This window comes from Agelaius phoeniceus, chromosome 4 (assembly GCF_051311805.1).
Source record: "Agelaius phoeniceus isolate bAgePho1 chromosome 4, bAgePho1.hap1, whole genome shotgun sequence".
NCBI classification, from domain to species: Eukaryota; Metazoa; Chordata; class Aves; order Passeriformes; family Icteridae; genus Agelaius; species Agelaius phoeniceus.
In genome coordinates, this window is record NC_135268.1 from 28471576 (window position 1) to 28495600 (window position 24025).

The 24025-nt window shown below is 36.7% G+C and overlaps 1 protein-coding gene across 5 annotated transcripts in view; it reads right to left on the reverse strand.

Annotated features, from left to right (window-relative positions):
• Window positions 1-3258: 3258 nt before the first annotated feature.
• The window catches only part of GSTCD (glutathione S-transferase C-terminal domain containing), a 45062-nt gene continuing 24295 nt past the window's right edge, over window positions 3259-24025 (reverse strand). For 4 of the 5 annotated variants that reach the window (XM_077177171.1, XM_077177173.1, XM_077177172.1 and 1 more), the window contains 7 exons: window positions 15228-15343; window positions 14962-15006; window positions 14446-14574; window positions 11838-11971; window positions 10079-10109; window positions 6159-6228; window positions 3259-3937 (listed from right to left, as the gene is read on the reverse strand). In XM_077177171.1, the coding sequence (XP_077033286.1) occupies window positions 3801-3937; window positions 6159-6228; window positions 10079-10109; window positions 11838-11971; window positions 14446-14574; window positions 14962-15006; window positions 15228-15343 (662 nt within the window). In that variant the 3' untranslated portion in view covers window positions 3259-3800. The remainder of the gene's footprint in view (window positions 3938-6158; window positions 6229-10078; window positions 10110-11837; window positions 11972-14445; window positions 14575-14961; window positions 15007-15227; window positions 15344-24025) is intronic. The other variant, XR_013182052.1, reaches the window with a different exon arrangement.

The following is a 24025-nucleotide window of genomic DNA, read 5'->3' on the forward strand; positions in this document are numbered from 1 at the left end:
CAAGGCAAGAGCACTGAAAGTAGTACTTGATTATGCTTAAAGGAAAATGTGCTTTTCCTTCAGCTGACAACTATGCACCAAGACCAATGCTTCACCTCTTCAGTTACTTTTTGCTAATCAGTGCTTTCCTAGGCCAATACTTTCTAAAAATTATACACACACATACACATTTAAAGGGTTAATTACTAACCCTATACCAAAATTTTAAATGCAAATCACCTCAGCTTATGGTGTTGGAGCCATACTAACATCTGTTTAAACCTATTGTAAAATCAGCTCAGTGTCATTTCATTGCAGGTTACTTAAAACTTACTTGACCATAAATGGTTTCTTTAAATGCTCTTTTCAATGAGAACACCTGGCAATGCACATCACCTAGGAATACAGCTTTTGGAAAGACATTTCTGCTTAGTGCCGTTACATCCACCAAGTAGCTAAAAGTCTACAAAAGATGAGCAGAAAACATTGGCCTAAAACTTATGGCCACTTTATAAGTAAATAATTTTATGTGTATTTGTCCAAGGATTATCTTTGAGTAATTTTGACCACTAGAGTAGGTTCCATTAACAGCAAAAATCAAAAAATGGCTTTATCAAAATAATAGTAACATTTTACCTTTTTTTGTTTAGGTCAAGCAACATAAAAATTAGGCAGCACAATGAACCTACTAGGAATGTCCTTTGTTTATTACTACCCCTGCCTAAATACAGCAATAATAAGATCTCTTGAAATATGGCTGAAGAAGCAGAAAAATAACAGAATAAAGAATAAAATGAAAAACCAAAAATAAGGATACATGTCCACAGAGATGACTAACTTTTAACATGGCTTGGTCATCTGTTTCCTGTTATAAGGTTACTTTTACCAGCATTACAGGCTACAGGGGAAACATAAAAGAAAACTGTCAAGATAATGGAAAATCATGACTATGCTAGGACAGCAATTTTTTCACCCTATAGCTGGTCCCAATGGGCTAGACAAATGAAAAACACAAATAGTATTTGAAGATGCACTTTGGACATCAAGCTCCTTGCATAACTAGCTGCTAGAACAACAGTTGTTCAACTCATAGGACCACACTGTCTACTCACCTTGTTTAGGCTATTTTAGGCTCTATTAATTCCATACCATTTAGTTATACAGCAGAAACATAGGGGAAAGTAACATACCCAAAAATTAATATAATTGAGTTCATCTTTCAGAAAGTACATGCCACAGTTTAGCAATTTAATCTGTGGTGAATTAGGTATTATCTCTTGCTGCAAATCTTGATTTTTATGCTTTTTTTCATCTGCTTGTCTTCAGTTTTCAATAAGCATCAGTTCATCTGAAGTATAGTAACATAACTCCATCCTTGGACATGAGATTGATTCTGTTCTCCTGAGAAGAAACCAGAGCCCATTGATGCCAACAGCAACAAGCTCACACCAGTATCACGAATGGAATGCAGCCTCACTAATCCTGTAAGACATCAAGATGATGGATATTGTGAGATGCCATTAAAATATTCCCAATTTTGGGAAGGAAAAAAATTTGTCATAAACTCACTTTGTATAGTTTGGCTCATCCAAGAAAAAATGGGATGTCATCATGCATATAAACACAGCACTACTTCTGCAGGTTTTCTCCCTTACTTCTATAAATCTTTTCTTCCTGTGAAGCCTGTTTCTTTGTGGGGTAGCAGATACAAAATAATTTACTTAAGTCACAAGTAAAGCAACACCTGTGGGAAGCTGTCATTAACATGAAAACAGGTACTTTAATAAAATGGGAAACAGAGGTTGGTATTTGGATTCTTGTTTGACTTTACCTGTTTTTCTAGACCATCTGAAGCACCTAATAAACACTTGGTCATTTGTCCAAATAAGGTTCCTTTTCCACCTCTCTTTTTATGAAATCCTGGTTTTGCCTGTTAAAAAAAACATTTTTATCTCTTATCCAGTAGCACACATGTTCTCTGTTGTAGACCCCAAATGTATTCCTTCTTTTCAGGTAGATCCAAAAACTATTACAGACAATTGACACAGATATTGCAAAAGATGTGAAGCATGTAAGAGCAGAGAATTCTGCTCTACTGAAAGCTCTGTTTTATTGCATAGTATCAAACCATGCCAAATGTTCAACACCACCATAATTAAAGCATTGATATTGCTACCCACTGCCTGGAGCAGAGAAGTGTGAAAACTCTTACTGTAAACAGCATCAGTTTCCAACTGCCTCACCTTGATGAGTTCTTCCTTCGCACAAGAAGGTCATAAAGAGACATTTGCTCACTCCAGAAAAGCAATTTAACATGACTAATGTTCAGATTGACATACCACTAATTTAGAAACTGAATTCCCATCAGGCAAGTATTGCAGAAAACTCTGGAGACAACTGGTATCGCCATGTATTTTGTATTTGCCACACATTCTTCAAAACTCAAGTTCCTCCTGTAACCACAAACAGTTGCAGAAAAAGTATTTCATCATTATCTACAGAAGAACTCGTGCTAAAGGTAGGATTTCACTCCTACTTGCTCATTTTTGTGCTTTTTAAATAAGTGGGTAGCGTTCCATGTGTTCACATTAAAAAAACCCCAGATATTTCGATCTTTTAGATATCTACATTTGATGAATAACAAAATACTTTTGGATTCTTTTTTTGCTCCAATACCTATTGTTTGTAATTCAGTTAGCCATGTCTGGAAGCTATGTTCATAGTTTTCAAACTTCAGATAATTTAAACTGAAACATGGCAGAAGTCACAGATGAGTAAAATCCCTAAACATGCAGTAAAAATCTCATTAGGAGCTACCTTCCATTATGTTTGTGTCAACAGGTGATTTAAAATTAGGGGGAAAATGGAGCACAGGCGAATACTTATTTTTATTTTAGAGCAGCATAACCGCGATTACCTTTTCAAATGGTTCCACACTGCAACTTTTGTCAAATTTTAAACTGAATATAAAATCAATGAAGATGGTGCATGTAGACACATGAACTGTTCATAAATATTTCTTCTGGACGGCAAGTTTCTTATGAATAGGAATCAACACACTTCTGTTACCAATGCAACAGTGAAGGATCCATTCACTAACATTATGTCTAGCTCCCACTTTCTGGTCAATGGATAATGAGGAGTTTGGTTTCTTTAAACCAAGTGTCAACTGCCTGGTTAGAGAGTCCTTGCATAATATTTAAAGGTAATTCAGAAGTCTTTTTAAAAAGTTATTAGCAAGGTAGAATACATTTTTAATAAGCAGATTGAGGCCCAAAGTATTCTGATGAACTTTTATTAAAAATAATCTCCTACAGTAGTATGGAATTCTTTAGCAAAGTCAGGCCACCACCTGTTGCACAGCCATATTCAGTAACACAATAAACTTGATCTTCTCTGTCCCTCTGGTGATCAGCACTGCTGGCTGATAACTGCTTTGCTTATGAACACAAATGCTGTTTTGACCATGAACGCAATTTCCAAGCAGCCAAGACACAGCTTTACTGAAAAGGAAATCACCTTTCCTTCAACAAAGCCAGTTTTTCATAAACTTTTACAGATGGATATAATTCCATGCACAGTCATTAGATCCAGAAACTTCTCAGTATGAGAACCAAAAGTTGCTTAATGACACATTACAAGTTGATTTGTGATGCTCTGCATGCAGTTTGCTTTTTAGGACTTTGGGGGCTGCTTCCCTTTCCGAAGGCAATGCGTTCAAGATGCGGGATGTCTGCTTCCCAGCACTGCCTCTATCTGCTGCATGTCATTATGCACTGAAGATTTATGCTCAGCTTCAAATCAAATGCAAGTTTCACACTCTAAGTAGGGATGCCCACAAGCATATTGTTCTTTGGAGAGCAACTCTCTGGCTCCATAGATATAACTTGGACAGAGTAGTTATGTTCTTCTGCAGCCCAGCCCCGATCCAGATCCACAAGTCCCATACACTGCTTTCCTAAAATGACAGCAAGGGAGAACACAAACTCAACATGTAGAAATATTATCAGAAATGTGCACGTAATGTTAGGAAAACACATCAGTAAGCCATCTAGATAATAAGTTCCAAATCTACTTAAAAAACATCCTAATCTGGTTTACGTTCCAAATCACATCTGTAACTTGTAACCCTCATTTAGCAAAGACCTTGAAGAGATTATTAACTCTTTAATATGAAGAAAGGCACAACTATTTAAAAGTATTCTCAAAACTTACAGAAAAAAAACATGCTTAAATGTAAATGGGAAGAAGAAAAATGCCTAGTTTATCCCTTAGCCCTCTGAATTGCCAGACTTCTAGTCCCTTTATAACCATAGCTGTTTCCTTCCTGTACTTTCACCGAAAATCTGAAAATCTCTGGTTATTGAACAACAGACTAAAATACCAAAAAGTGTAATTGATTTGAGACATATTACTGTAACTACTTATAAATAAACATACTAAACTGGTAATGCAAAATAAGCTTATTTCAGATTTACGTGCAGAAAAAAAACACAGGAAGGATAGAGGGCTTTTTTCTGCTTAGAAATTTTTTTGTTATGATACAGCCATGACAAGGGCTGTATGATAGGACCATTTGTCTTTACTTATTCACTCATTATAATTGATTATTATGTTCTGAAAAACAGAATTGACTTGTCAGATTGTATTTTCAGCAGCTTGAAACTCTACTGAAAGGAAAATTTAATGCTACTTTGAAATGTTTTATCACTAGTAGTTACAGTCTCAAGTCAACAGGGCACAATCCTGCTTCAGTCTCAAACACAATGATCCTGCCTCTTCCCTTGTTCCTGACAGAATTATACAGTTAAATGTATTTGGGATCTGAGATGAAGAGACAGGAGCACATCCTGTTTGCCTTTGGAATAGGAGTCTGGTATTCCAAACCACCCTCTGGAACAGCTTACCTCTCTTTCCTGAATATATAACCAGATTTTGTGCCTGTATCATTACCAGCCCTGTTAGGCACCCTGGTCAGGTGCCTTTAGAAGTTTTGGGCAGGTGGCACCAACACACCCTGCAGTATCCTTGTATTTCAGAGCAGTTGGTGCACATCACAGTTGAATGCAGGGCTCAGTCCAACCTACTCTGTCCATCCACAGTGAGCCTCCAGTGAGGACTATCTTCTCCTTCTCAGCTGGATTCCTTAGTTACAAAAGAATTTCACTGCTTTGAATTCACTGTTATGACATTTGGCCTCAGTTCTCTGGGTAGCTTGAGATTTGAGAGGAGTACTAATTGGGTTGGAGACAATTTAAAGATACAATGATAAGGGAGAGCCTGAAAAAGATCTTTCTAACTCAGTCCTGTATGGATGTGTATGTTGCAGGGAGAAATCACTAGTTTATATAACCAACCAGACAGAACTCTGTAAATCACCTTTTGTAGTCCTATCCTCCCATATCTGTGGTTTCATAGAAAACCACCTTCTGTGGTTGGTTTAACAAAATGGCCAGTGACTCCAATATTATTATTGCAATAGTACTCACTGTCAGGGCAAAACACTTAAAAGTTACATTTGTGGAAAAAACCCCTGCAGTTTCAGACATTAAGAACAGATAAGAGTTACAATCCTTCAAAAAATTTTTTTTGATCCTATTTCAATTTTCAGTCCACAGTGTGGGGTCCAACACTAGTAAATGAATACTGACCTTTTTGAAATTTGTTTTTCAAATATTGTGATGATGACAAAAGAAACTGACAAATTTACTGTCAGCTTTTATACAGGATCTCTATTATTTTCTTTTTGTGCAGCGAGTATAAGAAATACTTTCAATTGTTCAAATTAAGCTTCTTAAAAACATTATGCTTATTAGCTAGTACTGCTTTCATATACTTTGTAAATGTTTCTTCTAAGCCAAAAAAGCAGACTTATCTCAAAGCAGACTTAGAGTTGCTAGCCCCTTCTGTCTTTTCTGACCTGAAAGCTAGTTTACAGCTTTTATCAAAATAAAAATACCAAACTGTCACTTTAATATTGATGATTTTGGATGAAGAAAGACATTTCTATAGCAAGAAGAGACCAGCAAGATGTGAAATGTGACAAAACTTAAATTTTTCAACTGTTATCTGAAGACATCTACTTAATGTCCCATTCATAAATGTTCTACTTCTTCCTTTATGTATCAAGGTAAAACCATTACTGGGATGGTTTACACAACAGCTTCAGAAATTCATACCAATCTGCCTGCGTTCAGGTGGAAGCTGAACAGCTGTCTGATCTGCAAATCTGCAAAGGATCATGTGCTCCTACAAAAAAGACAAAAAAAAATCATCAAGAAAAATCTGACTAAATGCTTAAAAGTATCAGAAATGATACCACATTTTGAAGACAGTATTTCTAAAAAAATTCACCTGTGTGGAAATCCCAATTTTTATACTGCAAATACTTGTGTAGGTCAAGTGTTTGTAATCACCGCCTCATTTCTCCTCATGAGTATTTATTTCTTGCTAAACTTCCTAATTCTTTGCAGCAGCTGAATGGGATGCAATGTATACAAGACAGCATCCTTCAAAGACATCCTGCAGACTAATTTTGCCTTCAATAACTGATGAGCAACACAGCCATCATTTAGCACAGTCATAATAGGGCAGCCTCCCTGCATCAATAAGTAGCTGAGACAAAATTCTTTAACAGTTAATTTGAACATTTCTTCCAAACAGTGATTTTGAATCCCAGGATAAGCTGATGGGTCAAATTTCCTCTGCCCCACCAAATCCAATCAGATCCTGAAGGCAAAAAATATCTGGCTGCGAATAGGAAAGTCTCCAACAAAAGGAGCACAATTTACTTTCAAACTACCCCTGTTCCATTAAAATTTTCTGCAGACACTTCTACAGAAGAATTTCTCCCTGCCCACTCAGCCAGGGGGATGGTGCAGGGGAGAGGGCAGCAGCAGAGCCCCATCCTCACTTGCCTTCAATGCCAGCACAATGGCACCTCAAAGACCAGGCAAGGCAAGGAAGGCAGGTGAGCCAGATGGAGAGAGCAAGAGCCTTGCAGGTGTGGCAGTGGAATTACTGCTCTGATGACAGCTGTGCTTTGTGGGACAGCTGCAATGCTCAGTATAGGGCAGAGTAAATCAGAGCCATCTTAGAATCACACAACCTTCCCAAGTCTCCCACAATGTCATGGGGAGAAAACAGAAATGGGCAACAACACAAAGTGCTCACCCAAGCAAAGCTTCCAGAGCTATAGTACTGAAACAAGGACATGTGTCTTGCATCAAAAAAATAATTTTTTTATTCTTACCTGATATAAAATTATGATTTTAAAGATTTGGTTCTTATAATAAGTGGAGAGAGCAACTTCACCTAAGGATACTTCAGGTTCTTTCAATATTCTGAAGTAAGGATACTTACTCCAGCTTTTTTTAGAGGGCCATAAACATCCAAGCCTTTACTCCACAAAAAACCTTCATATTAAATCAAGAAGTAATTCCCCCAGTGCATTCCACCCAATTCATAAACAGACACCTGACCGCAAAAAATTTTCCCATATATTATAAAATAAAACATTATCATCACTTGATACACAAATATTATTAATTTAAATATATTCATAATATCTTGATGAAAGAATATTTGTTCCCTAGTACAGCACAAAGACATGAAGGTTTCCAGCTCACAGCTTCGTAAAAAATATGAAAGCAAAATAAAAACATGTCATAACACATTCAGGCCTTAAACATGTTACACCCAGTCAGTTCAGTTCAAATGTGGCTACTCCTGTAGTGCAAAGGAGGTGAAAATGTTAAACCCAGATATGACCACTGAAGAATGGAGGAGAAGGGGTGCCACGGACAATGTGGCCACTGTTGGAGAGAAGCAGGAGTGACAGGCAGGTTGGGGAGAAAAAGAGGGATTTAGAGGAGAGGGAGAAGACCCATGTTAGCACACAACTCCTCACCAGTCTTCAGGCACCTGACAGAACTTGGCTCTTTGCAACAGCAAGTTCCCAGCTCTTTGGAGCAGACCTGAGCCAAGGTAAGTCTTGTCACTTGACCTGAACATCTGGACTGGCTCCAATCCTTGGCTTCTTACAGCGTGATCCAAAAAGATAAACTAGAGGCTGTTATGATTACATTGTTTCCCCCTGACACAATGATTAAATTGTCATACTCCCTGTTGTCTGAAATTTAAAAAAAGCATTTCTAAAGTAAGGATGAGAAACTTCCCAAAGTGGGCATAGACAGTTAACTTGTTTACTAGAACATCTACCTGTTCCATTCCTATTAAATTTCCAAAGCTGTATTTGCAAATTTATACAGTTCTACTTTCCAATTCTCCTTGTGTCTTGACAGAGTCTCAAAATGTACCATAATAGAAATTACAGCTAGCATAACCTTATTCCTTGCAACTATAAACAAATGAATTACAGCATAATGTTCTCATCAAAAAGTTTTGGAAATGCCAGACTTCTGGATGTCTTTTTAGATATCACTAAAATGAAAGATAAGAGAAATTAATTTAAAATGGGAACTGGAGTGGGTGACACAGACAATGTCTGGCTAACACATGGCAACTTTGGCTGCTAGCCAATAACCTGTAAGAATTTATTAATATGAAATATAAAAACACATACAGCTAGCTGCATAGTAGAAGTTATTTATAACTAGGATTATTTGAGGCACCAACCAGCCTAGACCAATTGTATAGACTCTCATGTTACTAAGAGTAGCAATATTTTTAGCCTTATCTTGGACTCCTGTGCCCTTCTGCAACACAATTAATAAAATTCTGGAGCTTCTACAGTATTGACAAACCCTGTGATTTAAATCTCCATGGTTTAAGAGATTAAGAAGAAATTCACTGAGTTGCAATGAGATTATACACACTATCCTAAACTAGGTATCTTTGACTTTATAACTGACACCATCTCTCTCTGCACTGTCAGCAGGTTTAATAATGCTAGTAAATAATTTTTTTCTGAACTGAAACCCAAGTTCTTTGAGATTATGTCAGAGGGATGCTGAAAAGAACATTAATCATGGGAAAAAATAATGGCGGCTCCACATCCATCATGTGGCTTTTGGCACCTCAATCTTTGGGCATTTATTACCTGATAACTGAACTATTCCCTTATAAGATGGCTGGAGATTTTCTGAATTTTTAAAACTCGCTTTAATTTGGGATTAAAAAGGATAATCTCTATTTTCCTGCCATATACATTATCTTTGCACTGCCCACTGTTTCCAAAAGCATCTGGATATTAGAAATACCCTCCTTCATTTCCATATTTCTGTTACAAAGAATTATTGTGCACCTCCAAAAATCACTTCTATATTGTAAAAGGCAAGAGTCCTGTCTAGGATTTGAGCTGTAAATTTAGTAAAGTTCCTACATAACCTTGCTTCTCTCAAAAGGAAGCATGTTTTTTCCATGCCACATTAAGTGCCTCTAACCTTCAAATTTCTGGTTGCTCATCACTAACTAGTTTAAACTCACAAGACAAAACTTAGCAGATCAGTACCAGATTTCTGCTGCCCACCTCTCTGCTCTTGTCCTTTTCCACTCTCCTGTTACCCTTCACTTTGTCAGTATGCTTCAGTGATAATTTCTCCTGTGTTTCTCTCAGATTATCTCCACAGAGCCCAACTGCTCAGGGTCAAAACACACTTCAATATTTTAAAAGTAATTTTGAACAACATTTTGAAGACTGTATAAAATATAAGTACTGTATTAAAATCTTGCTGATCTGTTTAAGCTCTTCCCACTTAAAATGTCCAGTGTTTTAGACATAAATTAGAGGGAGGCATCTAATGTTTATTGTAACAGTTGTATTTAACATCTAAACAAATTGGTATCCTGTAATTTTTAACTGATACACATTGAAGTACCTTAGGAATGGCTCACTTATACATTATGACAAAAAAGGTGTTTTTTTGTGGAGAAACTACTTAATTTTGTTGAAGAAAAAAGCCTTTAAAATGGATGGTGGAGAGAAAACACAATGGCACCTGCACTAATAATGAACATTTCACATAACACATGCCCCTCCTATTTCTAGAAGATAACCACCTATATTTCATTTGATAAGAAGACCCAGTGAAATGCAGGAAACTGCAAATAAATATCTTCCCTCTGTCCTTTTACATACCTTGTAGGACAAAATTTCTTTGAACTGATGACTGAAAAAAAAAATAAATATATCAATTCAATTCACATCTGAAAACAGCAAAGGTGGAAAACATAAGCAATCATTATATACTTGAACACATTTAAAAAAAAAACAGCCATATCTTTATCATACAGAAAGGCTTTAAAAAATACCAAAGCCCATTACAGTTCCAGTTCACTAGAAAAGTGTATTTAGTGGGGTTTCTTTTCCTAGTATTAATAAAAACTCTCTCTTTAAATCATTATAAATGCTAACACGTACTTACTGTGGTTTTCTCATTGTCACACAAACACTTTACATATATTTAATAATACACACATATATTTTGTTTATATCACAAAGCTAAAGGGTCTTTGCAATGGAATTGAGTACAGAACAGAGCCACTATGGGGATATGGCCAGGCTATCATGCTCTATGATCATGTAACATAAGGAAAAAAAGAAAAAGCAAACCCTAAAATGTAGCTCAAGACCAGGCTAATAGTTTTTCATAGACTTATGAGGTTAGATTGAAAATTTCAGCAAACACAAATATTCTTGCAACATCCACAGTAAAAAGTTTTCTAAGTGATCATTTCCAGTCTTTGTGGTCTAAAAATGTAGCTGGTGAAAAGTTAAACATTAGCCAGCCAATTTTAAAACAAATCTACTGAGAAAAATTATATGCCTGTTAATTTTAGAAGGCTTGGAATTTTATTGCCTCTTCGTTAGAAGACTTAATGTATTATTGTGTCACAAGAGAAAACAAAAGAGATGGAAGTATCAAATTGACTAAGAAAGAACAGTTAAATGCAAAGGTTATCAAACTGACAAGTTATAAAAAATTGCTTTCTATGCACTTCTGTGGCAGAACACTTTGATATTATAGAAAAGTATGAAAAATATTTCATATGAATGCATAATATCTCTTTAGATTTGTTGATACCTTTTAAGACTGCATGTTTCAGTTTCTTATATTAGCAAATACATGCTTAAGCCATTGATGTAATTCCTGGTAGAATTAAATCTATTTCATCTTGGATATCCAAAATGCAAAGTTGAGTTTTATGAACAAAAAAAAAGCCAACCAAAACACAACCCTTTTCCCCCACCTAGTTCTGACTCAGAAGGCTGTTTAACCTCTTATCTTCTGCCACTTTATGCTTATCCTTTACATTTCATTTATATCAAAGGCATTAAAATTCTTAAGCATAAGATATATTAGTATCTCCCACGAGGCAGATTTGAAGACAAAATATGTACATAACCCATTGAAAAAGTATTAAAAATATGAACTGAAACACAGGAGAGCTTATCTACTTGGGAATAAATCAAAGGAGTTGTACAAGCAGTAAACTGTGGTATAAAGCAGACCCATTTCTTTTAAACTGACTGCTTACATCTTCCTCCAACATTAAAATGTCAATTCCCTTTCTTAGAGTAATTTTCATGAGTTTTCTATTAACTTTGTGATTTTAAGGTAGAAGATCTGCATATAAGATACTGTATCTACTATGTTGATTGTATGAAGTCTGAACCATGAATAGATAAATCCAGAAAAAAAAAATAATCCAGGTATTACCAATCTGCCCGTGAGGATGGATTGGCAAACAGGAGGAAACAGTTTCATTGTAAGTGTGAATCAGCTTAGCTTGGTCACTCTCAATGACCCTCAAATGATTAATTCTATACTCCTTTAGGATTTTATTCCTTCACTTAAATTGGTATTTTAGGGCTTATCTTGCAAGCTTTAGTTTACCTTCGTGGATATTTGAACTTGACTGTATTTTGAATGAAGCCGTAGCAGCAGGGGGAGATGACAAAGGCTGCCCGTGCCCTGAGGCAGTGCTCAATCACCATGTCTGTGGCCACCCCGCAGGCGTGCAGGGCCACCTAGAGCAGGAAAACAACCAAGGAAACAGGAAAATTCATCACTGGAACAGTCTAAATACAATCCAGCATTTTTTTTGGTTGACTTAGTTAGTTAAATGCATGAGGAAGTTTTTGCAATTAAAGCTATTACACCAAAGGCCTGGTCCTTAATTCTCCAGTTTTTGATTCCCTCCTTCATATCCATGTTGAGGAAAATTTAGGGTTTATTTCACTAACAAAGAATCAACACTGAAGAAGGGTCACTCACCAAAAGCACTCAAAAGGCAGGTGCACTTCATTGTGATATCAAATGAACTAAACACAAATCCCCAGAAAAATAGTAGTTGTGGAATACACAGTAACAGAAAAACTATATGGTGATTTGTAAAAAACTTCTGTCAAGCAAAAAGAACTCAAAAATACAAAGAACCACATCAAAACTGGATTTCAACTAAGCAGTATGAGAAGAAATAGATATACCTGAAGGTCACATTTAATGGAATAAATGATTCTATTATGCTAAAATTATATAAATTTAGATAATTTGGTTTTCAAGTACTGAGTAAAACCTATAGGAAACAAACACTGGAGCTGGGGGAGACATCAAGTACAACTTGCCCTCCTTTAATTTTTTTTTCCTCTCCTTATTCTTTTATTTCTTTTCCTTAGTGAGGAGCTCTTCAACTAAAACTAAAATAACATTTGATCACAACTACCTGTGAGCACTGATGTGTTTGGGTAACACAGAGGTTGCACCCAAATTCTTTCTGCTCTCCTATAGAAAAGCAAATGACTGCAATACTCAATATACTGCAAGGAAACACAGGCAGCTCTCTCCTATCTCTACCTGGGATGCCAAATGCACCACTGAAATGGGGCATTACCTCCTCTGCCTCCTCCCAGGTGCTCAGCACCTCCAAGAGTAGGTCTGGTGCATACTTAGACTAAGGACATTTTTGAGGCACATTTTTGATTTTATGCAGCAGTGTGGATTTATAAAACTACATTATTTGCTTTGCTTTTTGTTCACTGTACGTTTAGAGAAGAGGTTTAAGACTGCACAGCTCAGATTTCAGGGTTCAAAGCTGCTTTTCAAGGTAGAGCAACTGGAAGATAAAAACTTTGCTCTCAGATATAGATTAAAACAAAGTCCTTTTTGTTTCCAGTCTGCTTGCTGTAAGCTCAGCTGAGGAGACCATTAATCATCAACTGAACTGTAATTGCATACAGATGGAAACAAATACTCTAGTCTCAGGCAGAACACTAAAAAATTAACAAGAAAATAATTGCACAATGAAATTTTCTGCTCATATGAATTTAACAAAAAATAAATAAATAAAACTAGTTTAACATCAGAAATATAATCTTAATATCACAGCTATCAGATTATCATGGAATGCAATTATAGTTACTTCCTCATCTATCCAAGTAGAAAACAAAGCTAGCTCTCTGCTTTGCTTGCAGAAAAAGAGACCTTAAAACAGCAGCAGATAAACCAGTAGCTTTGCTGAGCCTGTGTGACCTGTTAGAACAAATGATTTCTTCTTTGGCTTTCTAAAAACCCATTTAGTTAAGAAAAAATCCCAAATAAAATTAAAGACGAAGCTTTTGCAGTAAACCCTATATATTGAAGTCACTATCTGAAACAAAATAAAATGTGAAGACTTATGCAGATACTTGGTAATGAAGAGCTGGTAAAGAAGAATTTCCAAGTCAACTCTTCTGACATATACTTCAATATCTCCCTTGTCAGAAAACTTGAAAGAGAGAATATAATACTTTTTTTATTAAATAAAAACTCCACAGGGTTAACATCGTATTAACCTTTAAAATGGGCCCCCAGAAATCAAGACAGGAATTCCAATGACCACAAAATTGGAGACTCACTTCATAAAACAACTATTAAGCATTTCACACACACGATTCAGTGTATTATTCATGAGATCCTGGTATTTTAAAATAGCTCTCTAGTTCACCCACTGAGATTTATATGACAATGTAGCACAAAAAATAAAGCTAGAGAATTGGAAATTTACATTTGGAAGGACTGGGCTAAAACCATTTATTCTCTCCTCTTTCTTCTGCCCTGAATTTCTTTTCCTTTCTTAAATAAACCAACCAAACAGTTAAACAGCACTGTTCATGTACCATAAACCTTCAGCATTACCCATCCTCTGCTACAGTCAAAACAGGCTTTTAGATGGATGATTTAAAGAACAGTCAGTCTTGCATGGAAAGCTTGCATCTTGCCACAGAGGTTCATATTCTATTAACAGCATAAAAAAATGGATGACAGGAAAATTTAAAGAGCTACAAAATACTATTTATGCCTTATTCTTCACTAGGGCTGCAAAATTCTAGTCAGGACATTAATCTCATTTACTTTCACAGTCTGTAAGGACATACAGAATTTTATTCTCTCATGTATATCAGTTGTTTTAAGAATAATTAATCAGACACTGAAGTTTTGAAGTGGAAAAGTTATCATCACTTACCCCAATGTTAAAAGTCCCATTAAAATAGTCCAAATTTGCTTGAATGAACCAAATGTTGTTTAAACCTAGTTCATCACTTCTGTCTTTAGCACGGATCAGAGACAACTCCTTATTTTCTATGAGTACCACCTAAATTTCACACATAGGAGAAAGTAAGGCAAAATTATACTGAGAAATCAAACTACAACATTACTAAGCAGAAAACTTTGTAGTTTGTTGAGAAAACCTCTGAATCACTTGTAGCAGCGTCTGAGATCTACAAAATGATTAGCTGGAAGCACAGGAACAATCAAAGGCATTTAATACTTGCCAATATTAATCAGCTTGAAAATATTTATATTTTCCTACAACTTCTGTCTTCTCTGGAAAGCACCACACACATTTAGGGATTATGCTAAAAAGTTTGCATGTTTCAAACCTAAGTCCTCTGTTGATACAACTGTGACTTCTATGTGTCCTCCCTACATAAACATCTTTTTAAGATGACTACCAGAAATCTTTTTATTGAGGACTTACCTGACATGATGGCATCATATAAGCAAGAACAATTCCAACATGGCCCTGTGAAAACAAAAACAAACAACAAAATCTGAGTCACTTTTCAGTGTTCCCTGTTGCCCACTCATTATGTGATGAGCATCCCCATACCAATCAGAGAACCTTTGAAAGCAGCTAAAATTTCAGCATCTGCACTTCTGCTTTTCTTTATAGCAACAACCACCTAGCACTGCAAAGATGAAAGGTGAAAGACATTGCACCACATAAACAAAAACATACATTACCCCTCCACTGCAAAAATCCACAATCAAATCTCCAGGTTTTGCAAGCTTTGTCACTGCTGCTACCAAATTGTTCAGCTGCTGCTGCTTCCTGAGAGCCCGGTCTCGAGACATCTTTCCTGGGGATGACAGAGAAAATGCCTTAGTGATCAGAAGCTCTCAACACTGACAATTTTACATGGGTAACTGCAAAGCACTGCAAATGCAATTGATAGCTGAGATTGAAAATGACAGGAACACTTGCACATCTTACTCCACTTCAAGCAAAATTCATATTTAACATATTAAATATTTGGTAGAACCTTCTCCAAAATTAACTTTCCAGTTGTTGCTGTTAATGTATCTTTAGAAACAAACTCATATAAACTTAATGTAAAGCAATCAAACTCATGCAAGCTCTGGCCTAATTCTCCTCCAGTTCTGTGATTCATGCCCAGAGACAGAGTTCAAACACCTTCATAGTAAGGTTGCCAAAATAAATCCTCATTTACTGTATCTATACACACCATCCTTAAGCATTTTGGTTTTAAAACTTGTACTTTCTGCTGTCAATTTTTACTTTCATACTAACCAGTCCTATTTATTTAAATGACTGCATGTGCAAGGAGGTACTTCTCAAAGCGAGTATTTCTACATAGCAAAGACTGGCTTTCCATCACATCTGTAACAACCAGAACAGGAAAAACTAATAATTTCTCTCAAATGTGCTTGGAAAAGTCCAACACAGAGTTGTTTCAGATACAATGAACTGTTGAGTCAGCACTTATGTAAGGCTGTGTTTTGTCTCATTGGGGCTGAGTGCTGACAGACCTATTAAAGACCTCTTTTGCTTGTTCAGAAAGCAGAATTTGACACAGATATTGACAGCTCATCTTCACAGTAAGAAAAAAATACTGAAACAACTCTTTAGTATTAAGTCCAACTCCTGAAAACAACTTCAAATTTTCATACTGGGCAAAACTAGCAAATAGATTCTAGGATCCCTAAAAATCAAAGAGTAAAATAGCAACAATTTCCAGAAAAACCAGATCCACTACTTACTACTCAGGTAGTCAACTTCATGAGTATTAAATTAATAAGAAAAATATTTTTTTAAGAATTAGCCTACAGTCTTCAAAAACTCTAGCAATTAATTCTTCATGGTCACCACCTAACTCCTCCTTTATTGTGCAGGCAATAAGTAGTAAATACTCCCTTGAAAGATGGATAAAATCAAGCTTGAATCAATAGAACTTTTGCCTGCTCTACCTCTGTATTTTGAGCTTGGTAGCCAGAACTACAGAAACACAGCAAGCTGTGATGTGGCCTGCAGAGAATGTTAGTTAGCATGGCTAATGAGTCCTTCATTGCAGCAAACAGGAAATAAATTCAACCAAAATTTCTGCATCTAAAAATACTACAATTCACTTCACATTTCACAAGCTCTGTGATTGTAAACAATGTTAATTGCTGTCTTCAAGAACAGTAAGAAAAGATAGCTTGAAATTTAGCCCTATAAGGCAAAACCTTGAAGAACTTGACAGTTTTTATACATTACATTGAAAGGCCCCCACAAAATTATTTGCTTCCTTCATGAGAACCCAACTAATAGATTGCCAGAGTCCCAGAAAAATTAATTTTCAATAAATGGTTACAATAAAAATATTTTATTTGGTTTCACAAATCCAACATCACTGTTAATTCAGCCCATGTCAAGCAGAACTTTAAAGTTTCTGTGGCATTCAGAGGTCTTGCACTTTAGTACAAATAAATATCAACTTTTCAGAAGGCAAAGCCCCCTTTATTTTTGTATTACCTTGGTCAGCATTCAAGTTTGTATAATCCTTTAGTCCTCAAATAATTCTTTCATATTTCTCAAGTTAAACTTGAAAAGTCACTAAAGTACCCTTAAAAAAGCCACTCCCCATATATCACCTCTAAGAATTTAACCCTATCCAAGTACCAAGTCCTGCCACAGTACATCTGCACACACAGCTACCAACACATACACATAACACAGCATGTGCATTCTCCTATTACATACAGTAGGCTTGCATACTTCTATTGTTTCAGCACAAGTATCTTTTTCATTTTACATAAGCCTTGTTTAACTAATTCCAATGACAACATGATTCTACTTTTCATGGAAATTTAGGGGAAGTGTATTCATTGCTATATTGTTTAAGTACATCAAAAAGGTTCAGTAACTACAAAACAACAGATGCTGTTTTATTCTGAGCTGAACAAGTTTTTCTGAAACCAATGGTTTTTTTAATGGTAGTTCCTTATGATAAATCAGAATATTCTAATTATTTCCTAACACCCACAATATCTTCTGCTAAACTCTTTTTGATACCTGTTGGCAGGTAGGGGGTCTTATTTGCTTCTTTGTTGTGGGGGTTGTTGTACTTTTGTGTTGTGGGCTGGTGTTTCATGTCTACACAGAGTATTAGTCACATTAATACTGTGGTACAGTGGCTCCCATGCAACCACTAGAAAAAGCAGAACTCAAAAAAGATGTAAGGAATCCAGCTCAGCTGACATTTATTTACAAACAAATACTCTCAACAGTCAAAAATAATACCACCTTCTTCCAATGAACTCTGCCAAATCTTGAAATAAATACAATTAGCAAAGCCAATAACTTTCCTGAGGTCCATTGGTCACCTTGGTTACTTGAACAATGTTCTTCTTTGAATTCAGCTGCTTTTATTAAATCTGTGTGGGCCAGTGCTGAAAGCTCAAGATCTGCCCTCCCCTTCTCCAGCCTGGGACCACATTCCAGAAGTTCCCTTCCCCTCCTCCCAAGCAGCAACCTGTCAGCTTTCAGCAACATCTGTTCCCTACTTGTTGCATGACCGCACCAGAGGAGAGAGGGGAGGTATCAGGGGTTGGGCCAGCCAGCCTCAGCATCATTTCCAAGGATGCCCTGGCAAAGACCCAGTGGAATCACAGTCTGAAATACACACTACATCAAAAGGCCAAGAGACATGCAGGAGGCAAATGTGTCTCAATTCTCCTCTATCTTTTGCAATAGTGGAGGGAGACAACTTTGATTGGGAAAAAAGGATGATTATATTTTTTGAGCACTACTTGAATCCAATACAGGAAATAGAGTGTCTGTGGCTTGTTCACTTGGGCATAACTCTCAACCAAGCAAGCATGGCTGTTGAGAGAGAAGTTGGACCACATCCTGAATTGGGACTTGAATACCTCCTCATTGACATAAATCTGTCCATTTAAAACCAAAAAGTTACATTCTTATGGCTTCAGCTTTGGAAACAAAGCAGACTTTCACTCCAGAGTAGTCATAAAACAATTAACACCACAAAATGTCTCTAACCAACTCCTCAATGCAATCTAGATTGTAGAATGACACTGACCTTGGCTCTCCACTTACCAGGTTCAGTATAAATTGTTTTCCTTACATCCAACTCCCTTACAGTTGTGAATTCAGTCTGGCTGTTTGAGTGATACTGGACTAAAAAGTATCTGTCACTGGAAGTCTGCCACTTAGTTACAAAGAATATACTTTACCCTGTGTGTTAGCCTAAGGGTCAGAACTTTAAGCTCTGACCTGAATACAGAATTCAAAGGCTGGCCTCTAAAAGAGCAGTTGTAAAAAACCTGTTGAATTTGATCATTAAAGTCTTTCTTATAATGTGGGATACCTAATCTGCTGGAATTCCCAAAGAAAACATCATCAAATTATCAAAAAATTTTCGCAGCTTTTACATTTTCCACTCCATCAGAGTCCCCAAAATCTAATGGCATAAGATGCTGATGGCATCTTCCCATTGTCATAACCATGTAATGAGACTGATGCTGAAAAATCAAACAGCTCAAGGCACCTTCCACAGCAGTCCCATCCCGTTTGTGATTTGTACATAGACCCCCGGATGGTGATAAAATGCAACTAACTTACACAATAGGTGAAATTTCAAAAATCACTCTAATTGAAAAGTAAATGGAAACATTTAACTCTGAACAGCTTCATGAAATTGTACAGTAGGTATTTAATCAGCATTTTCATTATGTTGAGATAATATTTCTGTTATCCTACCTTCAGCAATGTAAAAATCTAATTCACATTTTGGAAGGCCAGGGGGGGAAAAAATCATCAGAAAGAAAAGAAAACTCACTTTGAAGCATCATGAAGTACGAACTATCCTAGCAGCCAAAGCTCTATGCTGGATTTTTTTTTTTATTTAGAGAAAACTACAGCAAACCTTAATCTTTTTTCTTTTTCATTCTCTTGATCTTGTTGCTTTACCAAAACTTTATTCCCAAAGTATACCCAAAAAGAACCTGTAGGTGGGAAAGTATGTGCTTTCTGGCTCTGCAGAGAATCTGAGTTACAATGTGCTATGAAGACAGAGGGGCCAGAGACCTCTGCATACCACCAGGAGAACTAAATGCTCACACCTTTCCAAAAGGCACATCTATGAGCTGCAGCAGAAAAATACAGTTAACTTTGTTGGCTTTCTGAGCAGTTTGAGCCCTGTTACTGTAGAGGTAAAAAAACCATTCCCTTGTCTGTACTACTGCTTCCAGAGATGCCCAGGCTCTCTGTGGAGTGCTACACCACTCCATATGGTGTGGCTCTCTCACTGCTTGTTGAGCCATGTCCCAGTGCTGCACTCCATATGTACACAGCATATGTACAGTTCAGCTTCCTCACTGGCCTTCTCCAGGCACTGTGACACTGGCCCAGAAAGCCAAACAGCTTTTGGCACCAAACAGAAATGTTCTGTACTTACAAAGAGAGATTGTCATAATTCTTGTAGGGTTTTTAATGCACATGGTCATGAGTGAAGTCCTCAGAGTGTAACTCACTTCTTCTCTTTAACCAGGTATAAACTCCTATCGCAAGGACTAAAGGATATGTTTTATTATTTGTGTCACCAAGAGACAACACTTACCAACCTTTTCTTTTTCCCTAAATTTGGATATTATATTAAAACAATTGCAAGGTACAAAAGGAAGCTTGCTCACTGAACAATTCTCAAGAGAAATCATAGTGTAAAGCAGAATAGCACCTATGGTAATTGCCTGCTTCCTAACTCTGCTAACACAGATGACTCACAACAATCGATCATTACATTTTAGCTCTCAATGAAATAGAAATCTATTATATTATAACTAAATTGATGTGTTTGTTTACAAAGGCTAAAGCATTTGTTCAATCAGATACAAGATCAGATAGTTTAGGGTTATTATTGATTCATTTGCTCTTTCTTTACATTTGAAAATTGCTATTCTGATCTCTCTTTTAACACAGTTGATATGAAAATATCGATTTCCTCTTAAATCACTTTTCTGATCTAAGTTTAAAAGTAATGGAGTTGGGGCAAACTAAAAAAACCAAACCATGTAGTTCTGATTGTATAAGTATTTCCTTACTTCTGCATCAGAGTTTTAATGCATTAGTCCTATCATGAAATATACCACTTTATCACAGACATTAAAAAAAACACCCAGCAACACTAACCAAAGGGCTGTGCTTTTATTACTGTCCTCCAGACCTCACCTCCTCCCATTTTTAAGTTCTCTCTCCATTCTCTCTTAGAGAACTAAAATATGAGTTAGAGATTCAGTGAAAATGCTGTTTTATAGATGAGGTTCAATACAGAAAACCTAATTTTCCTTTCTTTTTAATACTAACTTCTTATGGAATAGCTTGTTTCATAATATGGCTGTTTGAAGCAGAAGCAAACATATCCTGAAGACCAGAGTGTATTTTTATGAATAAAAGCAATCAGCAGTCATGTTTATCTACTTAGTTCTGATGTAGGTGGTTGGGCTTTTTTTTTGTAGTTGTTTTTGTAAGCTTTTTTCCACCCTACTGGATGCTTATCAAAACATACTCTGGAACTGTGAGGTTTGGAAACATCCCACAAGCTATTGCTAGTTGGTAAAAGGGCATGCAAAAGCTTACTTTTTAAAGAGGTAACAGGCACACATGCTAACTCTGCAGCATCACATATTTCTAAAAACAGTAATCTCTATTAAATGAACAAAATTGCTATTAAGTTGTGTTGGCATGTCTAGTTGGAATGTCTATTCACCATCTCCTATCAGAGCACTGCATTAATTTAGTTCATCCCAACAATTATTAGGCTTTCAGGAAAGTTGTGTTTTGTTTTTTTTTAACTAACCTCTGAGAAGCTTGGGACTAACAAATGGCCAACATTTTTTGCCTGGAGCCTCCTTACAGCTGAGAACACATGGCTACTCTGCACTTGGCAGCTCAGAAGGCATCAGTTCCATTCTGCAAACACCAGACTTGGAACACTTGAAAGTTCCTGAGAAGCCTCAGAGAATGAGCAGCATTCCTAAAGTCATGTGCACATATTGTAAAAATGGCCTTAGCATTCACTGGGCTGGGGGAAAACAAACAAACAAAACCTCCTAAACATCACAGATGAAGCCTATAAACTACCCCTCTGGAGAATGTGCAGCATGCACTTTGGGTCAACAGGTAAGGCCAGAAAAGAAAATCCCAGAGGCCACATTACTTTTTATTACATAAATTTTTTATGATGAAATGTGACGATATTTTAGGTACAGCCAAGGGAGTGGAGAAGAGAATGCTACAATGCATGATTTAAAATACATTGGGCAATAATCAAAAGGACAGGAAAGACAACTGCACTCCATGAGAGCATTTTATTGGGTTTTTTAGATAGGAGTCCCTCCTGATGTTACTAACCAATCTGCTCTTTATTAAAGCAAGCTGTGCAAAATAGTTTTATCACTTCAGGCACAAAAACCCCCTACATCTCACACACACTATCTTGGTGTAGTCTAAAAAGGTCAGACAGCTATGAAAACTGACCCTTGACAATCTAAGCAGGCCTGCTCTCTTTTTTTTTTTTTTTTTTTTTTTTTTTGCATTAAGGTCTTTTAAGCAGGAAAAGAGTAAGGCACTTTTAAAAACCATAAAGACATACAGCCACTAGTAAAAAGAAATGAAAATTAATGTTGAGGTCTCCCTGAATGTTCTACTTTAAAAAGACTTGTGGTTTGGTATTTTCCCAATTAATTATCTTCAAAACTTTTCTTCTAAATATTCAGCAAAAAGCAAACTAGAAAACAAAGACCTAACATAAGTTTAACACATTAATCTACTGTTTACACTATTTTAAACGATTTTGTACTAGATTATGAAGCCTCTATATGTACTTAAATTAATGAGTGCTATCCACATTTAGTACTTTTTTTCTAGCCATGCTCTTCCAAGTTTTTCACATTTTAATATATTGCCAACAGCAATCTTCACAAAAATCATGTGTCAGCACCTTTCCCAAAACATCAGGTTAGTTCCAAAGTTCTCAGCTCCTACACATTTAAGCTAAATGACAATGTCTGGTCACCCTTCTTCTCATTCTGAAGCCTTTGAGAGTCATACTTTCAAGCTATTTTTCTAGGATCCCAAAGATCAGGATATTATTTTCTTTTAAAATGTCATGACAGAATTATGGGCAGAAACAAAAGACTCTGCAGTCACCCTTCTTCCACTTCTTTGCTCATGTATTCATACACTCTCTCCCACTCCTCTTTCTTCACATTTTTGCCTTACCTTCACTCCTTTAGGGTCAATCAAGCCAGCTATTTTGCCTCTATCTTATGCTCCTTAGGTGCCCAAACCCACCTATCACTTATGGTGAAGTGTTTAAGATGTGAGGAAGAAAGCACAGCAATAAAAAACTTAAAAGTGAAAGATGATAAAACATTTGGGGAAGAATAAAGGAAAGGGAAAAGCAGCCTGTGCTGTACTAAATGTGGGGAAAGGTCTCTAACCCCAAAAGGAGTGCTGTTCTAGCTAGGCACAGTATTATATACCACATGTCAGCAACACCCAGGCTTGGGAGGCAGGGGTTGCTCACTTTCTGCAAATATCTTCAAATGAAGATGTCACTGCCTGACAAGGAAACCAGAATCAAATGTTTTGTTTACCTCTCACAAGCCTAATACACTGATTACCAGCTACTGTCTTGCTGAGAAAGGGGAATTGAAGCCAGTTCTCACCAGGGACTAGGAGTGCTTGTCCTTGTAAAAACAGGAGTGCTCCTTCCCCAGCAGGCACCAGAGGTCAGAGCAAGGGCCAGAAGCCGCAGCCATTCCCACTCCCAGCTGGCCAGCAGCAGCTTGCCTGCAGGGGACCAGCTCTCATCACTTCACAGGCAGCAGGAACAGGGATTTCCCTTGCTGAGCTCCTTGTGCTGAATTGTTTACAACTGATTGGTCAGGAAAAGGTAAGGACTGAATTGCCTCTGTACAGGAAGCCATGAATTGCAGAATTAAAGAAAAGTCCAAAAGACCCCTTCTCATATATTGTATATACACCAACCCATGAATTCCCATCACCACCTCTAATTAAAAAAAAAAATACATATTAGCTATATGGATAATTTGGATGATTCCTGTCTTTGATTTGCTTATCAAAAAGAGTGAGAGAGTCTGAAACAATAAATCAGAAACAAAAAAAAAGCTGCTTGGAAGACAGGCATGCTTCATTTAGCCCTTATGTGTCAAGTAATTGGACAACTGGCTGCAGGACAAACAGCAGGACTTTCAGCTGAACTTCACACATTAGGCCTGTTTACTTTACAAAGATGAATGGCTGGAGGAATTCCCCCAGAACATCCTGATGAAAAGGAACTTCATCCTTGAAACTTCATCCTGAATTTCAGTCATCACAAAAATTAAATCCCACACTGCAAAAGTTTGATGACATTTCAACATGCAAATAACATCATTTCACAATGGGTGTATATAACTTCCAAACAAAGGCATCCAAGCTGCACAGAGAAAGGCCA